The sequence below is a fragment of the Fundulus heteroclitus genome, chromosome 24, assembly GCF_011125445.2.
Source record: "Fundulus heteroclitus isolate FHET01 chromosome 24, MU-UCD_Fhet_4.1, whole genome shotgun sequence".
Taxonomy (NCBI): domain Eukaryota; kingdom Metazoa; phylum Chordata; class Actinopteri; order Cyprinodontiformes; family Fundulidae; genus Fundulus; species Fundulus heteroclitus.
The window spans coordinates 28,363,521-28,382,717 of NC_046384.1; the positions used below are offsets into that span (position 1 = coordinate 28,363,521).

A 19,197-nucleotide genomic window follows, 5' to 3' on the forward strand; every position below is an offset into this window, starting at 1 on the left:
CATGCATAAAAATTAAATGGGTCTTTCAAAGCTATTAAAAAAAAAAAACAAATATCGCCTACATAAAAAGGGAACGATGTGAAAGCTGCCAAGTCCGGCTCTACTGAGACTAGCGAGTCCTCCTGTCTGAGTAGATTTTACAGCAGTAATCATGAAGCTCATCATCACTAAAAGGAGCCAAGGGACTCAACAAGACTGTCAGATGCTAAGTGACTACAGTAAAGTCTATTTCACGCTGCATTATTGTGCTAAAAGCAGTAGAAGGCCATTTCTGCCAGTGTACTAACAAAAATAATGTTGTACCTCACAGTCATGCTTTTAACAACCACCTCTTGCTGGAATCACAGCTTCAGGTTTTCAGTGGGTTTCACTTTTTACATCTGGAGACTGAAATTGTAGCAAATTGTTCCTTGCAAATATTCTCATGCTCTGGCAGCCTCTAACACACAGGTGTCAAACTCAAGGCCCGTGGGCCGAATCCGGCCCGTCAAGGTAAATAATCCGGCCCTCAAGAGCCAAAAAAAAAGGGCATCATGTCATAAAGTAGAGGCATATATCCTTTTTAAAGTGTATAAAGTGGCTAAATCTGTGCCTCCTGTAAGTGTAACTCACCCCAATATCAACTTTTTTTGCAGATAAACTGTATAAACTGGGCCTAAGGTTGCTACTTTTATGTTACTGTGCATTTTTTATGCTTCTATGTGAACTGGAATGTAATTATGAAATGAAAAGTATCGTCTATACACGTGCAACCGGCCCTTTTAATGACTTCATGACGCCAAAGTGGCCCTATATAGAAATGAGTTTGACACCCCTGCTCTAACAGGTTTTCCATCCAGGGCTGCCCTTTATTTAGCTCCATCCATTTTCCTATTTTTCCCTGTTATTTTTTTGCCTCACAAAATTTTGCGCATAGTCTCCTCTGACCAGAGCTCGGCCTTCTGCCTTTTACTATGTTCCCTAAGTGGCTTGTGATAACCCGTAAAGTACACTTCTTATGGCTTCCTCTCAACAACTCCTTTCTTCTTTCCCCGTCTCCTACAAGCGTCCGATTTGAGGAGTGCATGACAGATCTTGTTGACAGATTCTCTTACCTGCAGCTCCTCCAGAGTTACCACAGAACAACTGTATTTCTAACAAAAATACATTCCACGCATGTAGTGTTTAATGGATAATTAAGTGAATTCTGAAGGCAGTTTGTTACATTGGAATTTATTTTAGCAGCGTCAGAGTAAGGTGGCTTATTCCAAATGCACACTGCCCTTTTCAGGGTGTTTGTAAAAAAAATTAATGATCAGTCTATCACACAAATTATCTGCCAATTTGTGTTGGTCTATAAGATAAAATCCTGACAATACACATTGAAGTCTAAAGTTTTAATGTGGAGAAAATGGGTCTTATGCTAACTGTGAAACAAAATGTTATATCTGGCTTGCCACCAGAAGGCTCTCCTAATGTTGAATTTAACCAACTCATGACTGCAAGACAGATTCTTTTCTTTCAGTCACCTTGACAGAGTTGGGCTTCAGTCAGAAGACTGATTTAAATTTAAAAGGCAGCTGATTTAAAACAGAGAACTTCCAGGTGTATAATTAACTTTGTATCCAACATATTTAGCACCTATTTAAATTCTCTTAACTCCTGACACAGAAACATTAGACGTTAGTTCAGTAGCTTGTTTGGAGCAATTCCTAGTAGGTGTTTCGGTTTACAAGAGCACACGCTCCTCACCCCCACCGCAACAAGCTGCTCTCACACCCGGAGGTTTGGGGGGAGCCTGTTGCAGGGGGACTGACTATTTCTGCAGTGGCTATTTAAAGAACTCAATGACAGGACGGAGGCGGGAAGGGGGCGGGGGGAGCTATAGAGTTGTGGCTTCGGTTCTTTAGGATCAATCTTTTTTTTACATTTTTGAATACCGTTGTGTTCAGTTGTGACCTATTTAGTAGTAATCATTTGAACAGCTGGATTTTAGGCATTGAGTGCACATCAACAGTTTCCTTATGGTGCTAGAAGCTGCTCCTGAGGACTTGCTGAGACAGAGAATCTGTCATCTAACAGTGTGTTGAGTGGAAATGATCGAATTCCACGTGAGGACATACCGTTCTCTGTGTCTGCTGTGTCCTCGCTGGGATGGCTGAAGCTCTCATATGAGTCCCAGCGGATAAGGGGGTCCTGGGTGTTGTAGTCCACAGAGACGCTGGGCCCGTTCTCCAAGTGGTCGAGACCTTAAAGTCAGAAGGGATGGTTAGATTTTAAATTTAAAAGCATTCATTTGAAATTCATTTAGCACTTTATGGGGAAAATAGGCTTTCAAGATTATTAGAAATTGGACTACCTCTGATTTTTGCAGGTCCATATGAGAACACAAACTCCACCTTTCCATACTCTGGGAACCTTTCATCTATACAAACACAAACAGCACAGTTTTTTGTTACAAAACAGATGACAGGGCACAAGTAAGGTTTAAGCTCCTGCAGCTTTGTCCAGGGGCGGATCCAGGATTTTTCAAAGGGGGGTGCGCACCTAAGGGTCATGGGGTCAAGGGTCAAGGGTCATGGGGTCGAGACAATGTGAGGCTAAATGACCAAAGGGCATCTTTACTCTTTCACACTACCCTAATTATTCATCTAAGGGTTTTTTAATTGATAATAATTTAAATGGATGAACATAAGTGGAATTAGCATGATTACCTTATTGTAATTGAAAATGTGTTTTTAAGTCAAAATCTCGTGCTTTTTACAGCATGCACAAGGTTAAAAAGTAGTTTGAAGAAAAAAATGATCCTTATCAACAATTAATCAAACAAAGATTTTCTTTATTTCCAGAAATTATATTTATACAGAAAATGAAATAAAAAGACCCAAGGACTAAAGAACACTTTGGTATTGTTCAAGTGACAAAAGAGTTTTAAAAATATACATGTATTTTAACAATATATTTTAACCATATAAACTATATTAAGAAAAAAAATACTTAGAAAGACCCAAGGACTTAAGAACAGTTTGGTATAGTTCAAGTGATAAATGATTTTTTTTTACATATTTTAACAAGATAAACCATGTTGAGAATTTTTTTTTTAAAGTAAGTTAAACCAATGAACATGTACGGTGAAGTTAAGCCATAAGCCTATAATAGAACTGTAAGACTTGACAAAGAATATTGTTCTCTTCTACAACACCTTCAACTTTATGATGATGATGATGATAATGGGTTTATGAATGTCAACCTTCTGGGATGCTTCTAGGCAAATATGTCTATGATTTTGTTGATGTCTAAATGAATGTCCTTGTGGACATACATAAGTAGCAAAGCCACAAACCTTTCCTGTCCCATTGTTGACCTCAGCAACGTTTTCACTGCTTTAAGGCCGGAGTTAGCACGTTCCACAGAAGCACTTGTAAAACGTATAACTGACAGAAGGTTACGAATCATAGAAATGTTTGGGTAGCACTTCATATTTGTTATCCTTAGAATTTCAGGGAGAGAGCTGGGTTTTTCCACTGATGACCACTTTGTGTGCCACAACTTCACTTCCTGCCTGAATGTTGATCCTGATAGTAGATCATCTTTATATGATGTAAAGATCTCTTTCTCACTCTCATCATTCATCATATGCAAGTTGCTTGGCAATAGTTTTAAGCCTAATATGTTTTTATAAAGAGACCATTCTTAGTTTTAACAATTAAACGCATGTGGCACTAAAAGGTTTAGATCAGACAATACACACTACACAATAACTATTGTATGCGTGTCAATGTCCACTATTTTTTTTTTTACTTTACACTCATTTTTCATTACTTTTCAAAAACTGCAACAAAAATTAAATTTTCATAACTTGTCTACAACTGTTTGACACCGACGACTAGATATGACCGTCATGTTTTTTCTCTACTGGTATCAGAACATATTGAACAGTTAGGATGGGTGATACAGGAGTTGTGAAAATTGCTTACAGAAATTTGTTCTGTTTTGGATTTTTTTTTGTCACACTCATGATTTAACAATAAGAAAGAGGCTTGGCAAAGACGCCGTGCATGCCAGGGCTCAAAGGTCAAAACAAGTGTTGAATGAATAAAACTTAAAGCACTATTTCCCAAACACATTGTGATGACCCCCAGGAGTTGTAGTAAAATATTCTGTGGACTGATCGGACAAATGTGGAACTTTTTGGAAGGTCTGCATCCACTTAAACTTGCTTATAAAGCTACTACTCCTGGAAAAGAACAACACACCATCAGTCAAACATGGTAGTGGGAGAGTGATGGCCTGGGGCTGCCTTTCTGTTGCAGGACTCAGACAACTATCATATTTTTTGGACTATAAGGCACGCTTAAAATCCTTACCTCCCGGCAGAGACGGATATCTCTCCCTCTTAGGAGAGAGAGAGCTGTTAAGGAGGAAACACTTCAAATAATAGGAATGGCGTTTTGTTTGTAGTTCCAGAATTTAATTTTAAATCAGGGAAAAGAATCAGTGATGGAGTTTCAGTTTACACAGGAGAAATGTTTGGGATCATATTGGCCTTAGAATGGATTGAAGAAATCCGACCATTAAGAAGTTTAGTTTGCTCTGATTCTAGTTCAGCGTTATATTCATTTAAACACAATCATTCAGACAGCAGACCTGATTTATTAGTAGAAATTCAGCAATTATTATTTAGAATTCAATCAGTGGGATTAATAGTTTATTTTATATGGATTCCTTCTCATATAGGAATAAAAGGGAACGAGATGGCAGATGAATATGCAAAACAAGCAAGTAAATGTAGTCTAATTGATATAATAGTTCCATTTAGGAAAGGTGAAATAAAATCAGTAATTAAGAAAAGGATTAGAGCAAGATGGCAGAAACAGTGGGAAGAAGAAAGAACTGGAAAATGGTTTTATAATATTCAATTAAAAGTAGGCTGTATGAGAAAAACATCAAGGAATAGAAAGGAGGAAACAGTAATATCAAGATTACGATTTCGTCATGCAGGTTTAAATAGCACGTTTATATATATATATATATATATATATATATATATATATATATATATATATATATATATATATATATATATATATATATATATATATATATATATATATATATACATATATGCATCAACTTTGTTTTGAAGATAAACTGTATAAATTGGGTGTTACTGTAATGCTGCTGTTGAATTTTTTACCTTATTATGTGAAGTTCTGCAATATTTGTTTTAAAACCATCTTAGGGCTCCCCTCTAAAGGTTGAACAGTAGGTATTGTAGATGAATTTTCCTATTGGCTCAAGCGATCAAGCGATTGCCATGGGCAAGTCAGAATGGATTGTATAATTGTAAGATATTAAAATATGACATGGCAGAAGAATATCCCATTTTCTATTGAAAAAAATTATTAGAAATAAAGGCTTTCCTTTAATTTATTTACACTAGAGGAATTTAACATCTCAGGCACATAAGCTAGAATGAAATAATCATCCTTTAATTGTTCACTTCTATCGTCCCACAACATTGGGAAAGATATGCCTATAAGTGTGCATAATTTGTGTTTTATAAATCCTAAATACAGCCAAACAATATTTTCTCCATCTTATGAAAATATTTTTAATACTTTGTCCTTAAAGACAAATGAGCAATTAAATGCCAACTAACTCTTAGAGTTACTTCAGTTTGTACCCATTGTTCATTATGTACAATAAAAATATTAACATGTAGAAATCTTTACAAATTTCAATGGGAAATTTGAGTAAAAATGCATATTTAAAATATTTTTCTTTAAAATTTTATTTTTATTGTAAAATATATTACATATGTTACCACACATTTTTTTAAGTAAAAAAAAACCAACAACCTTTACTGGAATTATGAATAAAAAATATATTTAAAAATAAATTCCCGAGTCTGAACCAACTTCTTTTGCTCTTTGGCCACCAGATGGCGCTGTTCATTATGCAAGCAGAGGGAATGGTGTCTTCTGAAGTCATGTAACACTGTTAAGCTCTAGACTTTTGACATTTAAAGTGTTATTTAAATTATTTTATTTTTCAAATTTCTCTTTGAAGAAAGTGAGATAGTGGGCAATAAACTGATGGGAGCATCAATGGTTCCATATACAGAAAGTTCCACTGCTAATAAACTCTTAATTTTACCTTTAAACGTCTCATCGAGTTCAGCCTTCCCAAAAACCACCCCAAGGTCATGGATAGCACAGGTGTGGAACTGCACCCTGAACACCACGTCTCTGGTCGGGCTCCTGTACCTCTTGTGGTAACACTTCAGCTGTGAACAGAAATCACAATCAGAAATACTTTGATAATCCCAGAGGGAAATTATTTTTTGTTACAGGGGATGCAGTTAACAACATATATTCTAAAAGCAGGATTCCTTAGAGTCCTTGTGACAAAACGACTGAGAAAAACAGGGGCGGTTCTAGACCAAATTTACCAGGGGGGCCAAGGTGGGGCCAGTGTTTTTTCACAGGGGCACAGAACATAAAAATTTAAAAACAATAAAATGGTTAACTGTGTAACTGTGTAATGATATTAAGTGAGCCACTTGTGGCTCTGGAACTGCAGGTTTCAGACACCTGATCTAGCAGTTGAAAACTTTGCCCCCTGCTCAATACGGCTAAAGCTAAAGGTGAAACAATTTAAGTTTTAAATTATTTTTTGAGTAAAGCTAGGCAAAAAATAACATTGGTCAAAGTGACCAATCAGTTATGGTTTCTTTGCCATTGCCAATAATTATGAGAAGTTTATTTAACATCATGCTTTTAGTACAGGGGCCATAACAGGGGCCAGGGCCATTTCTACAGGGGCATGGGCCCCTGTTGGCCCCTGTCTAGAACCGCCCCTGGAGAAAAAAATATTGAGATTTTACCAGAATGTCTCCTTTCAGAAGTAGCCCAGGTTCAATGGTGATACAGATACTGGTATTGCTGTCTCCTTGCACATTGCTGCCAAAAGCAAAGACAATGAAGGTCTTTTAGTTGGGAATCGCCTCATGATGCACGCTTCTCTGCAGACTCAAACCCAAACCACACCAAACTAGAATAAGTTTCCATACTATATCCCGGACGTATAGACCGGCTGCATCGCTTGGTAGATCTTCAGGAACGGCCGGCATCCTGTGCAAAAATAGCGACAAGAAGACTGTAATGTCTGGGGAGAACTGTGTCTCACCTGCAAACATTTGGCTGGGAAACTCACCTCCTTTGGATTCAAAGTTGGGTATGCCATGCATGATGACATGATGCAGAAAGAGGGGCTTGTTGTTGATCTTTATGTGCCCAGACAGGAGGCCGTTAAAATATTGCACATACCTGCAAACAAGGCAAGGTCATCCTCAGATATCATCAATTCGCCTTGTTTCTAACAATTGGATCATCACCTGCTACAGGTCTCCAATCAGCTCATCTGTTATGCACTCACAACAGGTTATAGGTTTTGATATGGTCAATACAGCCAATTGCCCAGGGCAACAGTAAATGTGGGTCTGCAACCACCAGATAAAGAATTAGAGAATTTTTATCCCTCAGTTGAAGGAGTTTTACATAGCTTATTTGCATGCAGCAGGGAGTTGGTGCCCCCTTTGTCTAGTAGGTGCACCCTACTACCTGCTGCCGCTCTTCCATAATAAAAAAAAAAACATCTAACAATAATTAATAAATGCTTTTTGAAATTAATTTGTATTTCAATTATAATTGTTTTATTTGAATTCTCACATCACAATGATTTAGCAATTGTAACCATCTGCAGACTAGTGTCATGATACAAACATGGATACTCAGAAAAAACACTGCTTTAATGGCACAATGCTATTTATGTTTAAGAGCAAAAAATTTGACTTATTTGATTACAATATGACAAAAAATGTAAAACCAATAAGTAGAGGACAATTTAGCTCTCAATGATCATTTTGTGTAAATATATTTCATAGGAAACAAAATAAGACAAATTACAAACAAAATTTAACTGAAGGCGCTGGTGAAGAATCTCAGTCATCCAGGTCATGATCATTTCGAAAAAAGTTCAAATAAAAGCAAAAGAACTGGACTTTTTTTCTGAAGTTTGAGGACGTTTCGCTTCCCATCCAGAAAGCTTTCTCAATTAAAAAATCTGGAGTAGAGTGTAGTTCCAAGTTTTATATTATTGCCCAAAAATGGGTTGTTATGGCTTAGATCAGGGGTTCCCGAACTTTTTTAGCCGCTTTAAAATGAACTGCACGGGCACAGTTTTTCTGTGCCTGTCTGAATCGCAGTGAAAAAAATTACAGCTCTGTGCGTGAGCATAATCAAGAAATCGCGTCTATCACCACTGATCCCCCCCCCAGGACCAGCGGTAACGAGAGCGTTGTGCGTGTCCTGCGCGTCAGAACTTATCACCGGTTCAAAGTCGCGGCACCATGAGCAGCGTGCCGCTGTTTTGTAGGCGCTGCGCGATCCATAGAGACCGAGTCACTCAATTTAATCTCATAAATAAAACTTTCGGCCCGAATTCCATTTTTCCTCTGCTGACGTAAAGTCAGGAGAGAGAAAGAGACATTTTCTGAATCTGGCTCGGTTTCTTCTCCCGGATCCGTTGGGATTCTCTCCTCTGTTGCCTCCAACTTCTCTCTCAATCTCTTCGTCTCCTCTTTAATGACTTACTTTCATCTTAGATGTCTCACCTGCTTCCCTGACTTCACCCTAGTGAGCATATTTGCGAGAATGATTGAAGCAGTGACCACAAACCATATGAGCTTATACAGCACAATGTGGATTTTTCATCTTAAAATGAAGCGTAGAAGAAGATTTCTTCTAAATAAATACATTTTCGTGTTAATAATGCATCGTTCCGTTATGACACCCAAGCACCAGACCGAGGTTTTGCAGCTAACACTTTATTTTATGACGAACAGGACGGGAAAGCTTTCACTTCGCCCGGTCCCCCGAATCACGACCCCTCTCCCCGGAAGCCACACATTTCTTCCGCTATGACCCCAAAGCGATCTGATTTAAAGGAACAGTAAGTGTGCAACAGCATTTAGCAATAAAGTCTAATAAGGATCATTACAATACATTTTTATTTATGGATTAAATTTACAGTTTTTTAAGCTTAACAAAAGAAATGCTTATTTACACATTTTTATTGTGTGGGGGAAAAAAACACGATCAGACGCCATTACAGTTTTCGCCTCGCGCACCCCCTAGTGGCACCACGCTTTGGGAAACCCTGGCTTAGATAACATGTCCATCTACATCTTAAGGACAAAGGACACTGTTTTGAGGACCAAAATGTTCACATTTTGGACAAAGAAGACAGATGGTTCGAAATTAATTTGCATGTTATCTAAGCCATAACAACGTCCTTTTGGGCAATAATATAGAGGTTGGAACTCCACACTACTCCAGACTTTTGCTTTCTGGATGGGAAACGAAACGTCTTCAAACTTCAGAAAAAAGTCCAGTTGTTTTGTTTTTTAACTTTGACTAAAGACATTATAGACATCATTGTTTCTATGGATCAGGGGCTAAAACACCACTTTCAGACATTTACTATCTTCAACCTCATGTTTTAGATTATTCTATTTTATTTTTGTCATTTGTGTCCATTCAATCATTTAACCAATAATGAGCATAGCTTATTAAGGAAATTTGGTGTTTGGCCAATTCTTTTATTTGTTGCAACAAGGCTTCTGGGCAACAAATCCCATGTTGTTGAAAAAACAGTTTACTTTCCTTTTAATGGAGCCACATTTATATTTGTGGGTAATTTGTGGGTCCGTTTGTGGGTCGTGCCCGTGACAAACATGCCAAATTCTCTCTGCATCACAAATGGAACATGGCAAAAATCTTTTCCGTAGCCCAGTCCCTGAAAGAAGGGATAACTTCAACTATGAGCCGATTGGTGACAGGTTGCACTAGAATAAAACCCATTTAAAATGAAGGATATAGAATTTTAAACACTGCGAATATCAACTGGATTACCTGTTAAATTCTAATTGAGCCTGTTAATTCAGCGGCAAACCCCAGTTCCAGTCTCATAATGAAGTGGCCTGTATCTTCTTTATGATCTGCTGGATTATAATGGTGTGTTCGGAGGGCTTTAAGGTGCCTGTTGAATTAGTATAGTCTAGTTGTTAATGATGCTAATTATGATAGTATCAAATGTAACCTTGACCTCCAGGTCTCCAAATACACACATGCCCCCTGTTCTCTTGTCAGTGACCAGATGTTTTGGCTTCTGGGAAGTTCAATTAGCCTGACCCTAGTTGTCATGTTAGCAGCAAAAAAAAAGAAAGAAAAAAAAAGCGAGGGATTGTAGTATAATAATTTTTTAACCAATATATCAGTTAAATAACCATCTAACCTATTTAAGAGGACATATAATGCAAAATCCAGCCTTTAAATACATGTTGTTGTGTACAAGTTGAATGTAGTTGCATACTAGCTATCTTCATATTTTATTGGGTCATATTTCCAAGCTGTTCAGTTTTCCATTATCTATTTTGAACTACTTGTTCAAAACATGTATTTGTTACAGAGCTGCTAAACATGGTCATGGTCTTCTGGCATACCAAATTTGCGAATCCTTCATTTTAATTTTTCAGTGCGACTTCGTAGTCCAAGATGAAGGATGCCAAAGCTACAAGTTGATAAGTTAAATTGTTCGGTTGTTCATTACAGCCTCGCCTGGCATGCTACAGAAATGTCCAAACAGAGTGAAAGAGACCTTTGCAACCTGGAGGGGTGTGGGTGTGAAGTGTCTCCTTTAGATTTAAACAAGCAATAAGCAAAGTTAATTAAGAAAGCATTGCAGTTTTCACTTTATATAAACCACAACTAAATGATTTCAATGTGAAAAGGAAGAACTGAAAGGCATGATATGTCCCTTTTAACGCACCTATAGTGCAGTAAAATTGTATTTTCAAGCTTCTTTCTGTCACATTTAAATGTTTTTGATCATCAAATTCTATACCAGTCAATAAAAAGATCAGAGTAAATATCAAAAAAACAAAAAAAACAAGAAGAAACAACAACACACTGAGGTAGAAAGCAATTCCAAACATTCCTGGCTTTATGTGAAAAAGTACTTGCCCCCTAAACTTTATTTATTTGTGTCACCCATGGTGGCAAGAACTCCCATGAACTGTTTGTAATAGGGACATTTTAAACGAGTGTAAATAAGTTTTGGTCCATTCTTTGCAGTGTAGTTAGCCACACTGGAGGCTTTTCAAGCATGAACAACCTGTTTGAGGTAATGCCACAGCATCTCAATCAGATTTTAATCCAGACTTCATATAGGCAACTCCAAAACCTTTTTTCTTATTTGTCTATTAATTTTCATCCATCCATCCATTTATGAACAATTTACAGCTGCTTATCCATGTAAGCTCACGGGGGTCATTGGGCTATTTTTAGCTATTCTAAAATGAATATTGCCAGTAGAGAACATAATTTGTGATTCCATCATTTACAGCAAGAGGTCCATACTGTAATAGATGACAGGTCTTTGGTCTGGGGGTAGGACTTTCAGATGACCCTGGGATTGTTCAGAAGCGGGGTCAAATTGGATTGTTCAAATGGAAGCGCAATGAGAAACTATCAGTAAAGTTAGATGTGTTACCCTTTCTTTAAAAAACAATGTGCATTATTTTTTAAGCAAAAATGTAGCTGTATAAACTTTAAATATCTGCCCGGTTTATCTAGATATCAACTAATAGCGAAAGTGCTGTGTTGTTTTTGGTGATGTACTTTCCTGCTGTGGTAACAGCAAGCACCCCTCGTCAGGTGTCAGCTAACCGGGCGGATGAGGTTTGCTATAGCTAGCCTGACTCTTGGGTCCTCCCTTTAAACTCCCACTGGCTGTCACAATTGAGTGAAAGCTAAATGCAGATAAATTCAATCAGATGACATCTAACGCATTATTTCTGACTGATGAAATCGGTTTGGCTGAGATTAAGTTTAAAATTCAAAACTGGAAAATTTTATTTAACTTAATTTACTTACTGGACAGCTGGAGAGTAAATCAGGAAATCAATCATTTGCTTATTCTTAACATGACTGACAGTGGTACAAGTACTGGAGTTCATCAAGTATTGGCTTCACAGCACTGTGCTTCATGCTGTCAGTTGCTATGTGACAGAAGTTATGCTGAAGGGGAGAAACAGCTGGTAATGCCTTTGGATTATCTTTGCTGCCACCCCCTGGAAAGGAGGTGTAGTGCAGTTGTTTTTTTACAGCTTCCCCACATGTCAATCGCTTTATCTAACTACATTTTTCACAGCCTTTTATAGCAGTGGAAACAGAAAGTTTACAAATTACCTGGTCTTCCATTTGCCTGGGTAAAAGAAAAGGGTCCCATGTATTTAAATCCTGGGACTGTTGGTGGAAAAGGGGCCATTGTTGCACTGTTGTCTCCTTCTTGATTTTGTGGGTTTGTTTTGACTCATAGGTGATTTTGATGTTCTCTTTTTCTTTTGGAGAGTTTTTGTGGGCCAATCAGTCCTTGGAAGGTTCTCCTATGTTCTATATTTTCTCCCTTAGTAGATTATGCTTTTCATTGGCTTTCTGGAATCTCAAAGTCTTAGAATGACTTTATAACCCTCTCCAGACTGATGTGTTAGACTTTGTTTCCTATCTATTCTCAATGTTCTCAATGGTCATAATGTGTTGCTTTTTGAGATCTTTTAGACTACTTCCTGTTGCCATGCATGTTCTATTCAAATGTTTTCTTGATTTCTTGGATTACTCTGGTTATGTTTTAAAAAATATTTCTTTGAAGGTCAGAAACAACTAAGTGTGACAAAAGTGGAAAATGAATAAATAAATTCCTTGTCACAGCACTGTATATTTCAACAATATGAAAAATCACAAATCCCCTTTATGTTTTGCTGAATTTCATTCTGTTTATCTAAGGAGTTCTTCATGTTATGTCTTGATCTTTAATTATAACAGAATTAATAAAATACGTTGTTATAGAGAATGAACAAAGTTAATAATTTACCTTCTCTGTGACGGCTGACCCATAGGAAGAGCTTTGTCCTCGTAGAAACGCCTCATGGCAAACCTGTCTAGTGCCTGGTCAGCACTGTATGGAATAAAATCAGACATATGTTATGCCTCTAAATTTAAATTTGTATAATATAATAATTATCTCTTATTTCTATAAGAGAAGCAAATCTAAAGAATCACAGCTTTAACAATACCCAGTAGCTGCTTGGCTGCTTTCCATTTTTATCACATCTGGCTTTATTACAGTAGGACATTTTCAGAGTACATTTTTCTCTCACAATGCCAGGAAAATAAATAAGCTAGGATGGACTACTAAGCTAAAATATCACATTGGTGTTTAATTTTCAAGGCCTTAGTTTGATGGATTGTAACTCCTGTCCTTACTGCACCCTTTGAGGAGGGGATTTGGAGGATGAAAGTACTCAAATAACAGTTTCTCAATAGCAACAGCGTAGAATTCTCTGCGCTGTATGAACTCTACGCAGAGGCTTAAACAGTAAGGCAGGACATCGACACAATGATGCACATGTTCACAGATATGTTGCATACCTTGCAGATATGTTGCTGTAGTGCATGTATGCAGCCACCACTACGCCTGTTCGGCCTCGATTTCCCTACAACACAGCAGAATACGCAAAAAGACTGAGTTAAAGTGAAGTAGATATTAAAAATGTGATTAAAATGTACTGTTATTGAATTTGTTGGGTTCAGAGAAAGTTGAGTATAAGTGGGTTTCCGGCACTCTGAAGGGGTTTGTTGGGAAACTATAATCGTTTGGGCAAATATAGACACACCGGCTGAAAGTAGACAAAAAATGTCTACACCTTGATGTATAAGATGTTTGTGTAATGTTTAAGGTGTGGCAGCAGGAATAATTTATTTTCAAAATAAATCTGCAATGTAGAAATTTGGCTCCACAGCAAACTAGATGATGTTTTTGGGAAAAACCAAGATCATAGCATAGCATTTGGTAATAGGTAAATGTCTTGTGAACTTTACAGTTTCAATGATGTTTCTATTTAAACTTACTGGGAAGGAGTTAGTTTCCAAACTGCATAAAATGCTTCCTGAATATTTACAGGATTATTATTTGTTTTTTTTCTTTTTAAGAAAAAGTTGAATGCTTGAAATAGGAACAAATCTAAATGAAAGTCATGACACTACCTTCTTATTGAGCTAATTCCTTCTGAAGTTTAAATTAATTTCCCGAAAGACTTGGGTCAAATCTTTTGGGTATCCTTTTGCAAGCGTCTCACAATAGTTTGTTGTAATTTTAGCCCATTCCTTCTGACAAAAAACTTAGTTAGGTTTGTGCTGCCTTGCCAACACACACTTTTTCAGCTCTTCCCGCAAATTTTCTATGGGACTAAGAACTTTATGATGGTTGCTTCAAAACATTGACCATGCTGACCTTACGACCTCTCATAACCATAATGGTGGTATTGTTGTGCCACTGGGCCATGACGAAAATAAAAATCAGGTTGAATTGGAAGCAAAAGAAGTTCGGGACATTCACAGGCACCAATTGTCCGCTGCGACCGAATCAGAGACGGCATGCAGGACCTCGGCTGCTGAAATAACCAACATTTCCTGGACCACTGCTCTCCCTTGGAAGCCCAAAGTGATCCAAACCCACACTGAGGCACCGACAGATTTATTTAGTAGGTTTACATAATGCGTTTACATGGTGTTTTAAAACATATGGAGCTGACCGACATAGCTCCCGTTAGCATTTTGATACCATGTCATTGTCAAAGTAATTCGAGTGTGTTTTATGGAGGTAAGGTGTTTTGATCACCTCCATACGGGGGATCAAAACATCGCTCCTGTAAGCCAGGCCAATAACGACTCCCCATTGCAGAAGCGTGGATTACCTTGTTGTGCAGCAGCACCACGTTGCGCTGGTCTCCGCCAAGCCATGTGTCGATGGCTTTGCACATGCTGCAGATCTTGTCCAGCGCTGGCGCATGATGATCTGGCCAGCCAAACTCAAGAACCTGGGGAGGAATATTTGGGAAGCAGAAACCTGTTTAACTTTACAAATCCGGGGTTTCACTCCACTCAAACACGAGCCTTCCTTCCTCTTAAGCAAAAACACAGCCGCAACGAGGGGTTTGTACCTTGTGGTTTAACTTCGTTAAGTCGTTCCTCTGCTCGCTCAGGTTGAGCACCTGGGGTAATTGACAGAGAGGACAATGACACATTAATGTACTTAATCCAGATGTAGAACTGTTTTTAGGTCCAATGTTTTTTTTCTCACCAGGTAGTGTTCTCCATGCTTGGATCGCAGCATTGCCGCCACCTCTTTGAGGTTGTTGATGTAGCTGCGCTCCTCGGCTCCAGCGGGGAAAGAGAGGGAGATGATCCTCTCCGTGATGTAGACGAGGTCCACTTCATAACTCTCCTCCATGGCCTCAATCAAGATTTGACTCCTAGATGGTTCAATTCGAAGGGAACAGACACTTATGTGTAATTTTTCTCTCTCCTGATAAAAGAACAGATGAATTGGAACAAGTTGCAAAACCAAATACATATTGTCAATCTGGAAAAATGTCACCAGCAACTTCTAGGCCTTACTTAAACATTTTCTTTACAACTTTCAAGTCAGAGCTGGTATTTCCCTCTTCTAAATGATTGTCTGTTAGGATTTTTACAGCTGCTGTGAGATCTTTGGAGAAAATCCTACATTTCTCCTGGGAATGAATGACAAACACCCACTTGATCGCATATAAACTCCCACTGCTTTGCCATGTGTTTCTTGGAAAGGCCAAGGTTTACATTCCTGCAAGAGTGTTGACACAACCTCTGCTGATAAAATGCAGCCTATTCCAAGAACTAAAAAAGCCTGCAGGATTATTAAGCCGTGGGCATGAGAATAGACATCCAAGAAACATAACTACTCAGGTATAATTTCTTAACAGCTCCTCTCTTCCGCTCAGCTGACAGGTTTTCCAAAAGGATTAAGGTCTAAGGGCTGAAATGTCAATGAAAGAAGCCTAATGACTTTATATCTGCAACCATTTAGCCATAGGTTGTTACAATTTATCCATAAAATTATTCATTATAGACTGGTTATAGATAGAAGCAAGCAGATTTTGTTATATATGGGATATTTCAGAGTTCCCAAATAGGCACTCTAACAAAGTTTCTAAGACTTTTGGAAGAGAAACAGGCCCACAGAAACATATATCCTCTACCACGCTTAACAGTGGGCATATATTATTATTATTTTTTTATTATTATTATTATTATTATTATTATTATTGAGTTGTGTTTTTGCTCCATAGTTTCCAAGTCCACAGAATGAAGAAAAAAAATTATTGAGTCTTCTCAAAAGCACTGTTACACTTTTTCCCTTTAGCCATCAGCCTCCACCTGTAGCCTCCACTCACTCTGCAAGCAGCTAAGCTAATGCTAAGCTAATGAACGTTTAGCAGTATGTTTGGGCTCTCCAGAATGGTCTGGTTCTTGTTTACCAACCCATAGGATTTATTGGAATAGTAACTTCCTATTGAGTTTCCACTTACATTCAGCAAAACTGCTAAAGTGAAGTAGAAAAATGTTATTTTCCCTAAACTGTGTTACCTGTATTTTTAAAAAAAAGATTTATCAAATCAAAGAATGAGTTGAGACAGTAGATGCACTCATAACTGTTACAATTTAACAAAATAATGTTGCAAATGATCTATGACCATCTCAACAATCAATGTAAAAGTTGTTCACTGGCATTGCAGCGATCTATTGACTCTTGTAGTTTGAAATATTACTTCCAAGAAACATGTCTGCCAAGTTAAAATACTAAGTAGTAAATCTCCTAGGGGCATGAACAATAATGGAGCTAACCATTCTGTAATGAAAGGGCAGAACACAAGGCCATTTTTTAAACCTTGCAAACCATCATCATCATCATCATCATCATCATCATCATCAACTAATATGCTTTGGTTGCCATAGGTTTAGTTGTTTTAAACCTCTTATTTATGGCTCTGATTACAATATGGAAATATTTAAATGGTAGTAATTGTTTTTGTTGCAATTTCCTGAGTTATGAAGATCAACATTGTATTAAATTTTGTACTGTAGGTTAGAGAAATGGGCTCCTGTTAGATATTTACACCATGGGGGGGGGGGGGGGGGGGGGGGGGTGCTATTAGAGGGGTGCCGATGACAGGAAGAAGATTTTTGTAAAATTAATACTAATTATGCATTAATATTATTATATTTTAAAGTTCAAACAATAACATAATTTGTCCCATTACAATATAAGAGGAATTTTCTTTCAGGCTTTTGCAGCGGTGCCAGAATATGTGGGGGAGGAGGGGGGGAGGGGGGCTTTTTGAATTTGAGAACAGTTTGAGTGTACAATAGTTACCCTAACTGCTTTCTCCGAATCTCCACACTTTTGCAGGACCTCGTAGATCCCTAACAAGCACAGAAAGAAAAGACAAAAGAAAAGATTGATAACCAAACAAATGCAAACAAATAGGTCAAATCCCGTTAATTTGACATATTAACAGTCTGTCATAGGTTGTTAAGGAAGAGTCAGACAACAGTCAAAACAGAAGGGGAAGCAATGGTGTTTAATGAACAGGAACAAAAAAGGCACATTAGGATGACATAACATAGAAGTTAAGTATTAGGAGTAAGAGGCATTAAAAAAATATGTGGAAAAAAATTTCACTTGAGAAAAGGAGGTAACAAATTCAAACATACCCCTCTCCACACACACACACACACACACACACCTACCTACCTACCTATCTATCTATATATATACATATATATATATATATATATATAAAACACAAGTACATCAAATAATGAGTTTAAGACAATATAGAATAAAAATGCATGTAAAGTAAACAACCGACAGAAGCAAATACACATAAATACCAGGATCTGGTTCGAGGTAAAATATCTGATTCATAGCCCAAAATATTGTGTACATGTAACAAACTTTATGCACTTGAAATCAACGGATATATAGCAAAGCTGGCTTTGTCAAAAATGTAAAGTGAAGAAGCATTTGCCCCGCTACTGATTTATTATGTTTTTGCTCTTTTGTCTAACACAAATGTTTAGAATAATTAAACAAATCTTAATACCACACAAACATAACCTGGGAGGACAAAAAAAGCAGGTTTCAAATTACTATTTAAATTATTAAGGGGAAAAAAGCTGTACAAACCAATCTGGTGCTATGGGGAAAAAAAAGTAAATGTGCCCCTAATTATAATAAGTGATTTGCCACCATAGTTGACAGCAGCTACAGTCAAAAATGTTTCTGATAACTTTATTTTACATCGGTCTCATTTGCAGAATTGTTATAATTCAACAACATAAGAGGGTTTTCCAACATTAAAACCCTGTTTATGTTCATGCTACAGCAGCTCAATCAGATTTAAGTCCAGACCTTGACTAGGCCAAAGCAAAATATTCATTTTATTTCGTTTATAAGCCTCTTCTGAGGTGGACTTGATGCCTGCTTAAGGTCACTGATCTGCAGCATAACTCAATTGTGCATTTCTCTCAGGGTTTTCTGTTTGAGCATAATGTGTGGTTTCATCAGTTAACTCGTCCAGGTCATGAAGCCGCAAAGTAGCTCCAGAACATCACACTTCCACCACCGAATCTGACTGTTTATATGATATTCATGGGATGCACACATTCCAAAAAATTCCACTTTTGTCTCATCAGCTGACAGAATTTTTCCCCAAATGTTTTAAAGATCATCAAGATATATTTTGGCACTCATGAGATGGTTCTTTGACTTCCAGTTATTTGATCTTGGAACCCTGCCATATATGCAATTTTGCCCAGTCTCTTCCTTATTGTTGAATCAAAAGCACTGACCTTGAGTGAGGTGTGCCATACTTCAAATTTGCTGTGGGTTCTTTTGTGGCTTCCAGGGTGAGTCATTGATGTGCTTTTGAAATATGTTATCTCTGACTGACAGATGTGATTTTGTTTATCAGGCTCTCAAATTTCCTTAGATTGGGGAATGATATGTTGAGTTTTGAGAGCCTTTAGCCCACTGCATGCTGTGAAGCTGGATTTCTTGATTCAAGCTTTGGTGTGGCTGGTAAAATTTCACTCAAAAATAAGTTTCAGATAGGTTTTATATTTACTCCATAATAACTGAAATCAGAATTTGAAAAAAAAAAAGTTTTTTGTGTTTACTCAGTTGATCTCTCTGTGATATTATTTTTTGCAT

The 19,197-nt window shown here is 37.5% G+C and overlaps 1 protein-coding gene across 1 annotated transcript in view; it reads right to left on the minus strand.

Annotated features, from left to right (window-relative positions):
- LOC118556071 (tensin-like) overlaps positions 1–17,400 on the minus strand; it is a 60,088-nt gene extending 42,688 nt beyond the window's left edge. Inside the window, exons 1-12 of the mRNA XM_036127826.1 lie at positions 17,356–17,400; positions 15,244–15,415; positions 15,104–15,154; positions 14,858–14,980; positions 13,533–13,597; positions 12,976–13,059; positions 7,198–7,310; positions 7,055–7,115; positions 6,869–6,944; positions 6,139–6,268; positions 2,339–2,404; positions 2,103–2,228 (exon numbers count right to left, since the gene is read on the minus strand). Coding sequence (XP_035983719.1) covers positions 2,103–2,228; positions 2,339–2,404; positions 6,139–6,268; positions 6,869–6,944; positions 7,055–7,115; positions 7,198–7,310; positions 12,976–13,059; positions 13,533–13,597; positions 14,858–14,980; positions 15,104–15,154; positions 15,244–15,393 — 1,045 coding nt within the window. The 5' untranslated portion in view covers positions 15,394–15,415; positions 17,356–17,400. The remainder of the gene's footprint in view (positions 1–2,102; positions 2,229–2,338; positions 2,405–6,138; positions 6,269–6,868; positions 6,945–7,054; positions 7,116–7,197; positions 7,311–12,975; positions 13,060–13,532; positions 13,598–14,857; positions 14,981–15,103; positions 15,155–15,243; positions 15,416–17,355) is intronic.
- Positions 17,401–19,197: the final 1,797 nt, after the last annotated feature.